Raw genomic sequence first — 16,971 nt, 5'->3', positions numbered from 1 at the left:
TACAGATTTAAAAAGTAGGCAAGTATGTGTTAGCAGCGTATCCTATAAGTCCTGTAAGTTGCCAGGTGGGGCCTCCATGGCTCTGATTTGATTCTCCAGCACATCCGACAGATGTTTAATATGGTTGATAACTGGAGAATTTGGAGGATAAGTCAACACTTTGAACTATTTGTCATGTTCCTCAAACAATTCCTGAACAGTTTTTGCAGAGTGGCAGAGCGCATTATCCTGCTGAAAGAGGCCACTGCCATCAGGGTTGCCATTAAGGGTTGTACTTAGTTTAGGTAGGTGGTAGGTGTCAAAGTAACATCCCCATGAACGCCAGGAACAAGCAGAACATTGCCCAGAGCACCACACTGCCTGACGCTCACGTGTCCATTGTAGGTGCTTTTCGGCTACGCAGCCCCATAGGCAGCAAGCTGCGATGCACTGTGTGTTCTGACACCTCTCTATCTTGGCCAGCATTAACTTTTTCAGCTATTTGTGCTACAGTAGCTCTTCTGTGGGAGTCCGAGGATGTACTGTCCCATGGAGGCTGAAATCTACCAGACAGGAACTCAGGAGAGTCCTGTGTTTGTGAGAATGAGCGAGAGATCCAAGTCTGTTAGAGTGGCCAGTCGGAGGCTTTCCCGCCCCTGAGGAGCTTTAACCACACAAGTGACCGCAGTGACTGAGGCGCCACTCAGTCGGTGTATCCTTGTGTGTTAGGCCCCGACGGTGACAGCGGTACGAGGACTGAAGAAGTGAGCTAGCGCTCCCTGAGGGGGAAAAGTTTGATATTTTCTTTAAGCCAATGTTATATTGCTTCACGGTCGCTCATAATTAAGCTAATTTATTTCCAGAAAAGAGCAGAAAACCAGAGACAGTGCTCCAAAGAGAGAGATTTACACAACAGCCTGTGTAGGAAGGACAAGGTATACACATCCGTGCACAAATGGGGAAAGTACCCATGTTTGGCATCAGTGTGCCTAATTATATGTGCTGCAATCCAGTGGATGTCTGAGATAGTCATAGTAATTAAGGTGAAATAGATAAAACCTCTGTGCTGCTAGCAGTTTACGGTGACTCCACAGCAGACATGTCAAACTCGTAACCCCAACTGGGCCAAATAGTCAAAGTCTAAGATTGAGAAAAAGAAAAAAATCTTGTATGCATTTTAGAAGGTATATTAGCAAGAGAAAAGAAAAATAAAGTTTAATGTTTTTTTCTCAATGCTTGTCACTGTTCCCTCCATCATGCTGCTTTTACTCCCTTTCACCTATTTCACACTGTTCCCTCCATCATGCTGCTTTTACTCCCTTTCACCTGTTTCACACTGTTCCCTCCATCATGCTGCTTTTACTCCCTTTCACCTGTTTCACACTGTTCCCTCCATCATGCTGCTTTTACTCCCTTTCACCTGTTTCACACTGTTCCCTCCATCATGCTGCTTTTACTCCCTTTCACCTGTTTCACACTGTTCCCTCCATCATGCTGCTTTTACTCCCTTTCACCTGTTTCACACTGTTCCCTCCATCATGTTGCTTTTACTCCCTTTCACCTGTTTCACACTGTTCCCTCCATCATGCTGCTTTTACTCCCTTTCACCTGTTTCACACTGTTCCCTCCATCATGCTGCTTTTACTCCTTTTCACCTGTTTCACACTGTGCCCTCCATTTTGCTGCTTTTACTCCTTTTCACCTGTTTCACACTGTTCCCTCCATCATGCTGCTTTTACTCCCTTTCACCTGTTTCACACTGTTCCCTCCATCATGCTGCTTTTACTCCTTTTCACCTGTTTCACACTGTTCCCTCCATCATGCTGCTTTTACTCCCTTTCACCTGTTTCACACTGTTCCCTCCATCATGCTGCTTTTACTCCCTTTCACCTGTTTCACACTGTGCCCTCCATTTTGCTGCTTTTACTCCTTTTCACCTGTTTCACACTGTTCCCTCCATCATGCTGCTTTTACTCCCTTTCACCTGTTTCACACTGTTCCCTCCATCATGCTGCTTTTACTCCCTTTCACCTGTTTCACACTGTTCCCTCCATCATGCTGCTTTTACTCCCTTTCACCTGTTTCACACTGTTCCCTCCATCATGCTGCTTTTACTCCCTTTCACCTGTTTCACACTGTGTCCTCCATCATGCTGCTTTTACTCCCTTTTCTGTCTCCTCTGTTTCACACTGTGCCCTCCTTTCTGCTTTTGCTCCCCTTTATCTGTGTCCCCTGTTTCACACTGTACTCTCCATGCTGCTTTTGCTCTCGTTCACCTGTCTCCCGTCTCACACTGTGCCCTCCATTATGCTGTTTTTGTTCCCCTTCACTTACTTTTCAATTGCCTTCTTTCTTCTCTTCTTTTTGTGGCTGCTACCTGGCCAATCCGCACACGACTTAATGAAGTCACTTGTTTTCCGGTGAATTGATTATTGACCAGTTCAGCCCACAGAATGACCGCCTTTCAGTTAGCAAATGAAATAATTTAGTCTATAAATGATACATTACACATACTGTTAGGACAACATACAAAATTCCTTCCTGTATCACTGGGCTTGTGTGACATGAATCATCGAGCTGTTGGTATTCTCACATATTACACCTCATTGAAGCTTTGAATAGACACTAATTCACACTGACTCATCCCAGTCCATGATCAAAGTGCCGTATGACGCTCACACAGGACTGACTTAAATAGGACAGATTGATGCTAAGAGGGGGCTGGTCAGTAGATGACATTTATCGTACTAATAGAAATGTATCAGCTACATAATAAACTTATGTAAAAGCTGACCCGACATGACATCTGACTAGAAAACTGAATACATGGATTTCATTTGTGCACTTTCAAATCTCTTTCTATATTGAATTGTAAGGATTGCACTGCTGGCCAATCAGGTACAGAAGACATCGGCCATTTCTTGTTTTTAAGTGAAAAAAAAATGCTCTGAATAATCAAAATGTTTTTTATGGTCACATTGCTTTGCACTGAAACAGCTGAATGGCAGAATATTGTGATTGGCTGGAACAATCGCCAGCAATGTGGCACACCTGGTTGAAGAAGGCACCCCAGGATTTAGGTGGGGAGCGGTTTACTGGAGGAAGTTTATTCAACTGAGGAAAGAGATAATTGGGCTGACTGCTATCAATACAACGTCCTCTGTCACTGTCTGTTGTACCTGCTTAGTTTGGTGTCCCATATGTGTGGAAAATTGGCCACAAATCTGGTTGCTCAGCAACTGGGTCTTACAACTAGATTGCAAGTATGTGGCCATCATAACTGCATTAAACATTTAGCACACTTTAATCTGTTAATGTCCTCAGATTTTTAACCCCTTTGCTCTTTGTAAATTAGAATTTGAATTTGCTTTGATTTAGAAATCACAGACAGTGAATAACACGATGGGGACAAAACAATTATATTACATGTTTATCATACTTTTAACATTTTTTAATGTCAATGTATGTTTTAGTTAATGAAAAAGGAGGTGTGAACCTGTATCTAATGCAAGTTATCCACTAACGCGGTTATTCAATTAGATGAGCTGCCATTGGACAATTTGCATACAAATGGGTGTGGTCTTATTATGTGGGGCATGGTCACATCAGATGGGGTCTTACCACACCCACAGCGGTGTTTCTAATGCTTCCGATGCACAAAGACCTCCCCTAACCCGCCTCCTCTCCTCAAAAAAGACACAGGAATTGCTGTGCCTCAATGTGAGGTGTGAGCGGACCTCCTCACCATGTATATACCTCTTCACATTCCCATAAGTCTCGGCAGCAGGGGATAGTCCCCTCAAATATGTATTGTCCGGCCTAAATTGCTCCCAATTTAGTTGGAAGAATGGTTACCTATTTGCACTGACCAGTTCAAAGCTAATTATAGCAGTAGTGTATGAGACATCATGATTCAATTATGATTCTATGTCCAGTGGCGCACGCAGGAGGGGGGGGGGGGGGTTTCTGAGTCTCTAGAAACCCCCCCTGCGCTAACTTAGTGGCCACTGTCCTATACAGCAGCCGCGGCGCTGTCAAAGAAGCGTCCGCGAAGGTGCTGTAGTTGGTTTTTTTTTTTTTTTTGGGTCGGGGGGGAAACCCACCCCCAACAATCCTCCGTGCGCCCCTGATGTCATATCTTGGAGAGAGACAATAAAATAATTGAAGAGGACCTGTCACGCACCCACAGTGACAGCGTCCATTTTGTGATCTCCACCAGTAAGCAGACTATCATTGTGTAAGGAACTGGATATATCACTGGGGGCAATGTCTGACTGATATTCATGAGGTGCCTGTTCCTAGCAAATTCATAGGTGTCACTCTCTGAATATTAATTCAGCCCATAAAATGGATGCCTTCACTTTGTATTGGTGAATGGTTCACTTTAAGAAATCTACTTCATGAATAATAAACTATTCCTGTGTGGAGGGTAGGGGCTGGCTGGCAAATTTGGCCGAGGGGTGGCAAAACTTGGCTCAGCAGCCTATTGACCAAGCCCAAGGTAGCCCACTATGGGAAAGGCCCAGGGAGCAGATACCCCTCTGTAGCCATAGTTTCCTACTCTCCCGGAATGTCCGGGAGACTCCCAAATCTCTGGGAGTCCTCCCGGACTCCAGGGAGACCAGGCAATTCTCCTGAAACCCGGCCGCCTCAGTAAATTAAACAGAGGGTCGGGGCTTAGTGACGCCGTGCCTGTGTCATCGTTGCTCCGCCCCCTGTTTTTATTGGTCCGAAATAGTGATAACCCTTTTGGGGGTGGGGCTAATGAAATGATTCTTCAAGCCCCATCCCCACACACCCACCTGCCCCCCCAGACCTCCAGGGAAACAATTTGCCTATGTTGGCATGTATGAAGTAATATAATTGTAGTTCATAAATTCACCAATCCCAAATAAACGCATTCGCATCAACAACAATAAAAGCCAAAAACACTGCACTTGACAGAGACGAGACCAAAGACAAGCAGCACACTATACTGCAGAAATCTGTAATATTAAAATATGTTTTTCTTCCATTTATATTTTACCTGCATACATATAAAAAAATTGTAAGCTAGAGAAGAAATGCCACTTGCTAAAATTTCAAGGATTTTCACAATTTCCACTCACACAACCCCCTAGATATCCAGTGCATCCCTAGCACAGAAAGTCTGATTAATGCCATATGACGTGCTCTGAACTTTCCGTTCAGCTGTGTTCTGCGGGACTTCAGCCCTACTGGCAATGCGAGTCATGTGGCCTGCAGATATCACCACTGATAAGGATCAGAAAAATAAACAGTGACATTGTTCAGCCAGCCAATTACGTCTCTTCTTCATTGTTCTGCTATAATAGACACAGCACTCAAGCATAATTATAAGGAAGGCGAATATGACCAGAACCCAAATTCCTCGGGTCCAGTGACACATATCTATAATTAGATGCTTGGTGAAAAAAAAAAATATATAACACATTGAGAAATATGCAGAAGGGTTTAAAGAAGGATCACAATGTAGCTACCACAATTATATTCTATCTATCGATCTATCTATCTCATATCTATCTAATGTCTGTCTATCTATCTGTCTCATATCTATCTATCTGTCTCATATCTATCTATCTCTCTCTCTCTCATATCTATCTCATATCTATCTCTCTCTCATATCTATCTATCTATCTCTCTATCTATCTCATATATATCTATCTGTCTCATATCTCTCTCTCTCTCTCTCTCTCTCTCTCTCATATCTATCTATCTCTCTATCTATCTCATATATATCTATCTGTCTCATATCTATCTATCTATCTATCTCTCTCTCTCATATCTATCTATCTATCTCTCATATCTATCTATCTCTCATATCTATCTATCTCTCTCTCATATCTATCTCTCTCTCATATCTATCTATCTATCTATCTATCTATCTATCTATCTATCTATCTATCTATCTCTCTCTCTCATATCTATCTGTCTCTCTCCCTCTCATATCTATCTTTCTATCTATCTATCTCTCATATCTCTCATATCTATCTATCTATCTATCTATCTATCTCCAGTCTTGGTACATGTTGCCATGTGTTACACTGTCACATTACAATATCTTTTTGCTTTGTAGCAGAAAATATTGTGACAGTACTTACACCAGAGGACACATTCTTTCATCGAGCTAAGTATCAAGTCCTCCCAAGACACACAAAAGATATTCGCAATGCTCTTCTTACACCAGTAGACTACAGGGCCAAGGATGGCTTGTGGATGGAATGACTTCAGCTGCTGCAGAACCTCACATTTCCAATATCACTTAGTCATGTAAATCCATGCATAAAAATTAACAAAGAAAGGAGTGGTGATCGATAGGCAATGAGTCATTTTTTTCAAAGAGGATCTGCAGCAGCTCTTTTCTATGTGACATTGGCTTCTAGAGTGAACTGTTGTTTTTCAATATAACCCATAAATGACACCTGACTGTGTATTCAACTCAACAGCTAGCATGATGTCATGAGGATGTATATATATATAAATGTGATTTAGATACATAGTATTTAGTGAGATTTAGATTGCATATATATATATATATATATATATATATATATATATATATATATATATATATATATATATACTTAATATTTTCTCCAGAAACAGCCTATGTTAGTAGACGACCCATTGTGAAGTATTCACACATACTAACAAGCACAGCTACTGGTTAGACATACACAGTCACAATGGGTGGTAGTCAGCATTGTGGTAAACAATTTATTTACACATGTCACATTGTGAATTACCTTACTCAACATAATGATACATTCTACATAGAAAACAGCAAGACAGGTGCTTCAAAATGCCCCCCTCTGATCTTGGGGCTTTTAGGGGGGGTACACACACTAAAGAGGGGATATTTTGCTGGTCAACTCACCCATTCCAAGATGCGAAGGAAAGCCAGGGGCTCTTTCACTATTCGAAAAGACCCAGATGCTTGAAGCTTTGGGAAAGTGGAGAAAAAAAAATAAACAATATGTTTTCCTACCATCAGTTACTTTGTAACACAATGTAATAAAATCAACAAACAGTCACAGGCATCACAAAGCGCTTACCTGATTGAGAAGATCCATTCTTTCTGTTCTCCCGGCAAATAAGTTTAAATGTTTCTATTACAAATGATACACACTCAGTTGCTTCAACAATACACACAGGAAGGCAGCGATCATCGCACACTTTTATTCTAACATAGCCAGCAACACAGTGAGAGTGGAGCAGGGAAAATAAAACGTCCCTCTGGGTCCTAAAGATAGACATGTAAGCAGCATGGCTTGAGAAATTGTATTTCATGCTGCATGCATACTGTACTTGGCTTGCAATAAAATCATGAATGCAGTCAGCTTCGTCAAAAATAATTTAATATCTTAAAATGAGATGACATCAACACATTGATAAAGCATTGAGGAGATATCAACTTACTTGATGTATTCCAAAATGGGGGCTTAGTCGTTTTAATAGACAATTGTTTTTTTACCTGTTGTCTCCAACACCTTGAAGCAACCTCCTTCCCATGAGAGAGGGATCTGAGCCTTGTTCAGCTTCTACAAGTTTCCCAGAATCAATGGGATCCCCCTATTTAATTTTGCAGCTACAACTTATTTAAACAGAGGCAGTGGTCTCTTTAAACCTTTTTTTTTTTAGTTGATTTCCCTTTGTGACATCTCCGCAAAATCAGCTTAACAAGGTGGTGGTTTTTTTTCTGCCAGGCTCGATTGATACAAGTTAATACCCAAGGAACGCTTTGTGGAAATCACAACTAATCTCTGTCATTTCAAAGGCAAGGCAGTCTTTGCTGAGGAGAGCTGTTTTAAAATCCAGAATTAACAATCCCCCTAGTTTGAAATATATGTGACTAATTTAAAAATGGAGGGCAATAGGCTTATATAATACTAGAGTTGTGAGGACAGCAAAGGACAAATATTTTGCTATTTTGATAGACGTTTGACCTTTAGGTGAATTGCTTATTGGAGTCTATAGATGATATTTAATTTGACATCGCTGTTAAGAAATGGAAATAATGCAGAGAACAAGATTCTTGATGCAGCTAATATATGTGAGGTGTGTATTTTGCTATGTGTGATGGAGAAGAGAAGAAATCCTCCACTACTTTTTAACACAGATGTAATTAGGCTTACTAGGGTTATTTTTGGAAGAATAAAAATAATTGCAATCTAAGGACACGCCCTTTTAGCTATACTATACATGTTTTAGTTATGTTACTTCCCTAATACAGTATGATTGCCCAGGATTGCTATACACAGCTCTGTAAAGTTATAGGCAAACCGAGGGGGGGTTCCTAGTGCCTGGAAACCCCCCTGCATGCCTGGGGCACTGTATAATTGAGGTGGCTGGACCCTGCCCCCACTTCATTGAAAAGGGAGACCTGCGTGCACCTAACAGTAGTGCACGCAGCATTGCCCATGTATATTATAGGGATAGGAAGAGTTGGAGAGCAGCCAAGCACTGTCTAATATTATAGCCATGCCCCCATGCATGCTGGTCACACCCACTGGTGGCGTGGTGTGGAAACCCCCCTTTACAAATCCTGCATTTGCCCCCTGAAAGTATACAGTATGCTAGTTCCAGTGTGCAGTAAACTCCTTGTGCCAGTATGTACTATGTAACCAGTACAGGTTTCAGCCAGTGCCAGTATACAGTTCTCCCACAAGTGCCTATGTTCTGTATATCCCCAATGCCTTTATACAGTTTGTACTTTAGCTGCAGTATTTCCCAAGTGCCAGTATACCCCTGCTGCCAGTGGCAATATTCAGTGTGCTCTAGTGCCGGTCAGAGCCGGATTGACATATTGGTCTTTCTGGGTTACAGCCCAGGGGCCTCGGGCAGCCGGGGGGCCCTAATAAAGATTTTAACTTATTGCCGGCTATCAGGTCCCAATCATTAAAATTAGGCAGGTGCAGCTAACAGCAACTCTGATGCTGGTAGCTGCCTTGCTGTCCGTAAAGGAACTTAGCGAAGAGATCTCATGAGACTACGACATAGTCTCAGGAGACTTCCTCACTGACCAGCACGCTGCACACAGCACTCGCACTGACAGCAGAGCAAGAAGAAAGAAGAGGTGCCACCTGGAGCCTGAAGGCTGCAGCAAAGAGGACCAGGTAAGTTTCTATGTATGTGGGGAGCTGAGGTGATACACTGGGGCTGAGTGGGGCCTTTACAAACTACTGATGGCCTCTTAGCCCAGGGGCCCACATTGGCTTAATCCGGACCTGTGACGGTATACAACATGCAGCGCCAATTCTAGTATACAGTATATGCCCAAAATTCCAAATCGCTTCTCACCTAATTGTCCCTCCTAGCTGAGTGGGGTGTAAAATATATAATTCTCCGTGGCAATATATGTCCCCCCATAGTGCCTGTAGGCAAAATTTGCCCTCCAGCGTCAGTATGTGGCCCACAGATCCGGCATGCCACATTGCAGAAATATGTTTAGCTGCAGCGGGGGAAGGACTCTGAGTTGTGATTAGTTAATAATACACAGGGCAGCTCTAATTCTGTGTGGTTTGAAGGAATCTTGCCAATGACTGTGAGTCGGATAAAATGCTCTCGCCAAGGCAAATGGGAATGGGTGAACACTAGAGGACCCAGTGAGAGGTCAGCTTTAAAGTATATTCAGTAGTACCACCTCAATAAACACCTAATTGCAATTTACCATTATTAACACACATTTTTTATTGAAGGCTTGAACAGGTGTTTTTGTGTTAAGTGAAAAAAGTGCACTAGGGTGCGGTCATCTTCGGGTGTCTGTGGAAGTGCCCCTCACCCCCACAGCCATAAGACCCTTTAAGGGACAAGGGTTTTCAGACCCCCTGTGCCTTAAAGAAAGGAAGGGGGGCTTCTCTTTATTCTCTTTATTCTGAGATCCACTGAAGCTTTGTCCATCTCTTCTGTGGCCCCCTGTTGAAAATGGACATCAGAGGTCCTCGGGGACGGAGCCACAGAGCCACACCAGGGTGGGGGGCAGCTTGCCCCTATGAACTCCTGTCTGGGATTTAGTATTTATGAACTAACAAACTGGTTCCTGCTTCCCATCCAGCTCATTTAACTGCCCATCAATACCATGTTACCTGCATGAGGCTTTTTACATTGGTGCCACAATCCAAATGCACCAAAAATGCTACATAAAGTTTTTGTTTGCCACGCCAGCCATGTCTCCCCTTACCCACACCCCAAAGATTTAAGGTAACAAAAACGCAAAAACGTTTTTATTAACAGGTTTGTCAAGCTAAAAAAAAATATTTGTTCCAATTGCTATTTTGTCCTGATTATGATTGGATGAAAACCCTCTGGTCATCAAGTAGTTAATACGTAGGTGAATAGTCCCCTTTATTTTGCATGTACACTAGCAGGAATATTGGCAAAGTCACTCTTACAAAATCAATTTGCTGAACACGGCCATTGAAGAATAAAGCTCCAGGTGCTTGGTCATACTTGCCGAGTCTCCCGAAATGTCCAGAAGAATTCCGAAATTGTGGGTGACCTGAACTCCTAAGGGAGTCTGCCAATCTCCCTGACCCAGACAACAAAGCAGTTGGCGGAACGTAGCGCGATTATGCAAATTCATTATTTAAGTATATTACATGCATTTTCTTATGCATGCACAATATTCAGTATAAAAATGTGCAATCATTGAGATTCCTCTGCAGTAATCCTAGGTGACACATGCATGCATAATTAATGCTAGGTAGGATTATAGTGAGCAATGCTAGTTTATTTTTCTGTTGCAGGAACACAGGTTCTGCATGTAATAAAATCAAGTTGCTCTAAGTTTAAGGGGTAAATTTATCAAACTGCTGGTTTGAAAAAGTGGAGATGTTGCCTATAGCAACCAATCAGATTCTAGTTATCAATTATTTAGTACATTCTAAAAATAACAGCTAGAATCTGATTGGTTGCTATAGGCAACATCTCCACTTTTTCAAACCCACAGCTTGATAAATTTACCTCTAAAAATGTTTGCCATGTACCTCTAGATACATATGAATTATACATGCTCCATGGCTGCTCTACAATTAGTTTACATACTGCACACCTGACATTTTACCATGCATGTAAATGAATTGCAATGCAGCTATATAGTCTAATGCACTTGTTTGGATTTACGTGGTCAATCTGGTAACCCTCCTGGCAGATTACTCAGATTTGCATTGACATATATAGCAGTTTATGTGATGTGGATGTTTAATGCAGCCTACTAAAAGAACAGGAGGAGGATTTTCGGACAGGACTGTTAAAGAGAAGATTGCCCACATACTCAGGGAAATCAAGACGGTAACTCCACCATCAGGAGCATTGCAGATTGACTCTGTGCATGTGCCCAGCCAATCGCTTCAGTTTTGCATCAGTGCACCTAGATAGTCTACCGCAGTGTTTCCCAACTCCAGTCCTCAGGGCTCCCCACCAGTGCAGGTTTTCCATATCTCCTTGCTGGAGCATAGGTGTAATCATTACTAACTGACACATTTTGAAAGATCCACAGGTGGTGTAATTATATCACTGGTCACCTGGACAACCTGCACTGTTAGGATATTGTTGGGATATTGTTGGGATATTGGGACTGTCTTTATTTCATGTGTCATTTTTGTTCAGTTGAAGGTTTTTTTTACATTGCTTGGAAGGAATAAAGTAAGCAATAACCATATTAAATACTCAATGGAAAAAAGTAAGCAACAATCTTATTAAATATTCTATGGAAAAAAATAACCTTATTAAATTCCTAGGACCAAACTACACTACAAAAATCATCTTCATTACAGAACATTTCTGAAAACTACTTTGGCTCCACTTTGCCAACAATATAATTAAAAGGAAATAAGTTAAACAGTTGAAAACAATAGGTCACAAAACTAACTGCACACTATGTCCCAGACGACAAAGGTTTAGAATGCTACCAGGGAAGTATAGTTACAGCATATAAATTTGGAATAACCAAGAAATCTTGTGATCACGTTGTTAAAGTTTTCATTTCATGATATCACATATTTAAAAAAAACAAAAAAAAAAACTGTCTGGTTGTATAAATTCAGAGTGATAAAGGATAAATTGCTATTCCCAACACTCACACACAGTCACTGTAATATCCTTTCAGGGCATTTTGAGATTGGTAGAACAGCTGTTAAACTATGAATTAAAGGACAGCATAATGTGACACTGATGCTTTCTAGTAACATGGTTGTGAATGGGCCACTGATTTGGACAGCTCAGCATGAACTGCCCTTGAACAACAAGGACTTCTAAACACAAAACATTGTATTGTCATGTAGAACGTATTCATTCATTCCCTTAACAGAAGAGAATGAATAAAAAAATTTTTTTATTCTTAAAGTATTTTTCAGTGGTCAATATTTTTAATATATATATATATTTTTTTTGTACAATTTAATTTTTATTTATTTATTTTATTAGTCGAACTGAAAGTCCAAGGGGTATATTTATTAAACTGCGGGTTTGAAAAAGTGGAGATGTTGCCTATAGCAACCAATCAGATTCTAGCTGTCATTTTGTAGAATGTAATAAATAAATGATAACTAGGGGCCTGATTCATTAAGGATCTTAACTTAAGAAACTTCTTATTTCAGTCTCCTGGACAAAACCATGTTACAATGCAAGGGGTGCAAATTAGTATTCTGTTTTGCACATAAGTTAAATACCCACTGTTTTTTCATGTAGCACACAAATACTTGATAGCTTATTTGTACACTGAAATGAAAAGTTGATATTTGTGTGCTACATGAAAAAATAGTCAGTATTTAATTTATGTGAAAAACAGAATACTAATTTGCACCCCTTCCATTGTAACATGGTTTTGTCCAGGAGACAGCAATAAGAAGTTTCTTAAGTTAAGATGCTTAATGAATCAGGCCCTAGAATCCGATTGGTTGCTATAGGCAACCTCTTCACTTTTTCAAACCCGCAGTTTAGTAAATTTAGAACCAAGTCTGAGCTCTCACTTCCACTGCACGCCTGAGAGCCGGCTACCCAGGTCACTCACGTGCCTATCCCTGAGATCGGCCCAGCAGAGTAGTAATTTAAGCCTTATTGGGCACTCTGGTGTCTCTGTTAGATTTTATGGATGAATTATGAAGTGCACTTAGGTGTACTTAGGTGTACTTTTAAATACTACTTGTTTTGGCCACACTTTTGGCTTACGTGGATCATGTTAGTGAAAAGAACATTAGGACTGTTTCTATTAAATGTGTCACTATTGTGTACTTGAGTTTTTTATTACATTGCTTGCACTGTGCCTATAAATGTTCTCCTCCGCTGAAGTACAAAAGAACAGTGAACAATGCGCTTCCACAGCATTGAAGTCCTTTTGCAGAGTGTAAATGGCTGTACGTCCTGCACAGCAAGAAGCTCTCCTAAAAATATGCCCTTTGCACTCCTTTTTTTCTTAGATTTTCGCTCCGTATAAATTGCTAACATGCTTACTATCTAGCCCTTGCTCTGCACAACTCCTCCTATTGGCCTGGCATTGCAAATTTCTATACCTCTGCAAGCGCCACCATGATGCAAATCAAGAGTGAGTATTTTGCACTGTCTCTCTGCAGTTTTGTGTAGACAAGATCCACTGTGTGGATTGGTTGAATAATCACACAAAGCAACAGATCTAGTGATGTCACAGTAGCTTAAATGACTGCATTTTCAGATCCTGACACTGTCCAAAAGTTGTGGGTGGAGCTTTAGCTGTCTGTAGAGGAATGGGAAGGTAATAATTGAGCTACAGCTTCAGAATAGTTAGATGCTGCATTTACCTTCATGGTTTCTATCTGAAAATGTAAAGTTTCAGTTTAGTTGAGGTTTAGGGTCTCTCTAAGATCATTAGAATTAATATCTAGAAATTAGGTTTATTCTTTGTTTTTCTATCTTCTTTATAGTTTCTCCTTTTAACATACAGCTGAAGTTCCGTAGTGGAAATGTACTTGGAATAAATATGACTTAATCTTTAGGCAATTAGCTCATGCTTACAAAAATAGGATAATGTCACGGAATACAGGGAGTAGTTGAATTTCTTACAAACGACAACACGTTCTTTACTTTGTCAACAGCAGTACGAGGACCTTGACAGTAGAAAGGAAAGACGTGAGCTCTTATAATTAAACTTTTTATGTGATAAGTATCCACTTTGTGCTGCCTGCAGGAATATGATAAAAGGTTGAGCATCTCTGAGATGTGGATTAGCAGAAGCTTTATACCCTAGCACTAGAACATGGAGTAGGACGATTAAAGCTTCTGAATGGATCAGACAGATATGATCTTTTGAAGAACCGATGAAAGGTCAAATTGTTTCTTTCAACAACTGTAATGTGTTTTGGGCATTCATCATCAACATAAAGCCCAATTGGATAGTCTGAGCATTGCGTTTCCATCTCCTAATCTTACCGCTGAGCTGCCAGTGCCTGATGCTGAAATCGTTGACGCCGAATAAAGTGTCCCTGAGCTGTGGGGCTATCCCCTTATGCGTCCTCAGTTCAGATCTTAATATTTTCTTGTTCAAAGTTCCTAAATCTCTACCATAAACACAATGTCAAAATTACCCATTAGTCTACATTGCTACCCGCTGTGTCTACTGCTGAATGTCTACATTATATTATTAGTCCCACAACACCCACCTGCTGACTGTCCTTGTGCCAAGGATAAATATTAGAGTGGAATCTTCACCAACACACAGTGGAGGCTACCTCATGATGCCATTAAGTGCCTCATGCCCCAGTAATGTCACTGTCAGGATCTGCCTGCTGCCCTCTGCATTACATGCTGCTTGCATTGGCAGCTCCTTCCTCCTGGACTTTGGACTTGTGATTTATGTATTATCTGCAGTTTCTCTGTTCACCAGAGGTGTTGCTATTATGCTTTTCATCACTAGGGGTTAACTTGTTGCACCAATTATCTCTTGCACCTGTATGTCTCTCTATTTATATCTGCCACTCCTTGTATACCTTGCTGGTCAGTGTTGCTGTTGCATGTTGCTGAGCTGTTCCCTGCTATGCTCCTGGTTCACCTGTTCCCTGGGAATTCTTCATATTATCTATTTACCTGCATCAGCCGTGTTCCTGGTATTTGCTTTCTGCATCTCCCTACAATAATCATTCTATATCAACACCATCCAGTTTGTACCATCTTGCAGTAAACCTTGTGTGTTACACCATATTCCGGGCTCCTTAGGTGTGATTTCTGCACTGAAGTGTGACAGTTTTAGGGAACAACTGTTTTCTTATATTTTAAAATTAATTTGAGTTTATACCTTTCCCTGTCACAATTTTGCACCCCAAAAATGTTTGCGCTCTTTCCCTCAAAAAGCCTTGTGCAACCTAGTCAGCCAATTGGATAATCAGGCCCTGGTGGCAATTCATTTGATGGTGGGGTCTATTTAATTTAATTGTGGGGTCATATTAATAACTATTAATTTAAGGTGGTATAGTGGCATTATTTAATTAATGCTAGAGTGGTTTGGGGATTATTGATTTAATGTGGGGCTGAGTTTAGGGAGAAAGAGGGCTATTTATTAATTGTGAATACTAATTATTTAATATTGTGGCTATTTGGGGGAAATAAGTCTATCTATTAATTCTGGACACTATTTGAAACATCTGCCACTGAGCGGAGATTAAAAATAAATATAGAAGCTGGCTGGGACTACATATCCCAGAGTCCCTGGCGGCTGGTAAGATATTGTGTAATTGCACCAGTGCTGACAAGGGTGTGTGTCAGTTGCAGTGGAAAGAGGAGGAATAACGTTTTTTACTGGACACCAGGGTGAGGGAGAGATGAGACAGACCTACTGTATGTGTGGAGGAGAAAACTAATTGAGACAGTTCTGTGAGAACACAGATATATATTAATAAGATTGATCTATTAAGAGATATATATGTAAAAGACTGTATTTGTGCAGATCAGCATTTATGAGAAAAAGCATCTGATGATAGAAATATGTGTAAAGAGAATTATCTATGAAGCATAAGCATCTGTGAGGAGAAGCATCATTTTGACAAAAGCAACCCTCTGGGAAAAGAAACAGTGAGAAAAGCGTTTTTGGGATAATCAAACCCTGGTTCTTGTGAGTAAACCTGAGTGTGATGATTATGTAGTTATCTGGGGCCTGATTCATTAAGGATCTTAAATGAAGAGGATTCTTATTTCAATCTCCTGGACAAAACCATGTTACAATACAAGGGGTGCAAACTAGATTTCTGTTTTGCACATAAGTTAAATACTGACTGTTTTTTCATGTAGCATACAAACATCAACTTTAAATTTCAAACATTCATTCAAATACATACTATACCCCACCCTACACCCAGTGCATTGCCGGGCTCCATAGCAAAATTTGGGTAGGTCCTAGGAGGGACCTGGCACCTGGTATTACTGGGCCCACCCAAATCTCCAGGCCCCGTAGTCAGCTCACACTCTGTACCGCCTATTGTTACGTGCACCTTTTATTTAATACATATCTTTTTTTTGCAGATTTTTTCTGTGTGCTTTTTAGCCATGTAGGGCCTGATTCATTAAGGAAAGTTAAGTAAAAAAATTCAGTAAGTAGTCTCCTGGACAAAACCATGTTACCATGCAAGGGGTGCAAATTAGTATTCTGTTTTGCACATAAGTTAAATACTGACTGTTTTTCATGTAGCACACAAATACTTGATAGCTTATTTGTACACTGACATTTTAAGTTGATATTTGTGTGCTACATGAAAAAACAGGCAGTAATTAACTTGTGTGCAAAACAGAATACTAATTTTCACCCCTTGCAATGTAACATGGTTTTGTCCAGGAGACTGAAATAAGAATCCTCTTCATTTAAGATCCTTAATGAATCAGGCCCCTAATGACTGATTGTTATTTTCTGTTGAATTCGTGTATGACAAAGTATATTGTATGCAACCTTGTAATGTAATCTCACCTTGTGCTTTGCTAGATGACATGAACTGTCTGAACCTATGCAAGTGTCAATAA

General features: G+C 40.7%; 2 protein-coding genes across 2 annotated transcripts in view; one reads left to right on the top strand and one right to left on the bottom strand.

The window, feature by feature from the left end:
- Window positions 1-7,290, bottom strand: part of SYNPR (synaptoporin) — a 123,706-nt gene extending 116,416 nt beyond the window's left edge. The window contains exons 1-2 of the mRNA XM_075183359.1: window positions 7,053-7,290; window positions 6,875-6,940 (exon numbers count right to left, since the gene is read on the bottom strand). Coding sequence (XP_075039460.1) covers window positions 6,875-6,940; window positions 7,053-7,070 — 84 coding nt within the window. The 5' untranslated portion in view covers window positions 7,071-7,290. The remainder of the gene's footprint in view (window positions 1-6,874; window positions 6,941-7,052) is intronic.
- The window catches only part of PRICKLE2 (prickle planar cell polarity protein 2), a 938,433-nt gene that overhangs the window by 713,261 nt on the left and 208,201 nt on the right, over window positions 1-16,971 (top strand). The window lies entirely within an intron of this gene.

The sequence above is a fragment of the Mixophyes fleayi genome, chromosome 8 (assembly GCF_038048845.1).
Source record: "Mixophyes fleayi isolate aMixFle1 chromosome 8, aMixFle1.hap1, whole genome shotgun sequence".
Taxonomy (NCBI): Eukaryota; Metazoa; Chordata; class Amphibia; order Anura; family Limnodynastidae; genus Mixophyes; species Mixophyes fleayi.
The sequence above is the reverse complement of the archived record's forward strand: the minus strand, read 5'-3'. Positions and strand labels throughout refer to the sequence as shown.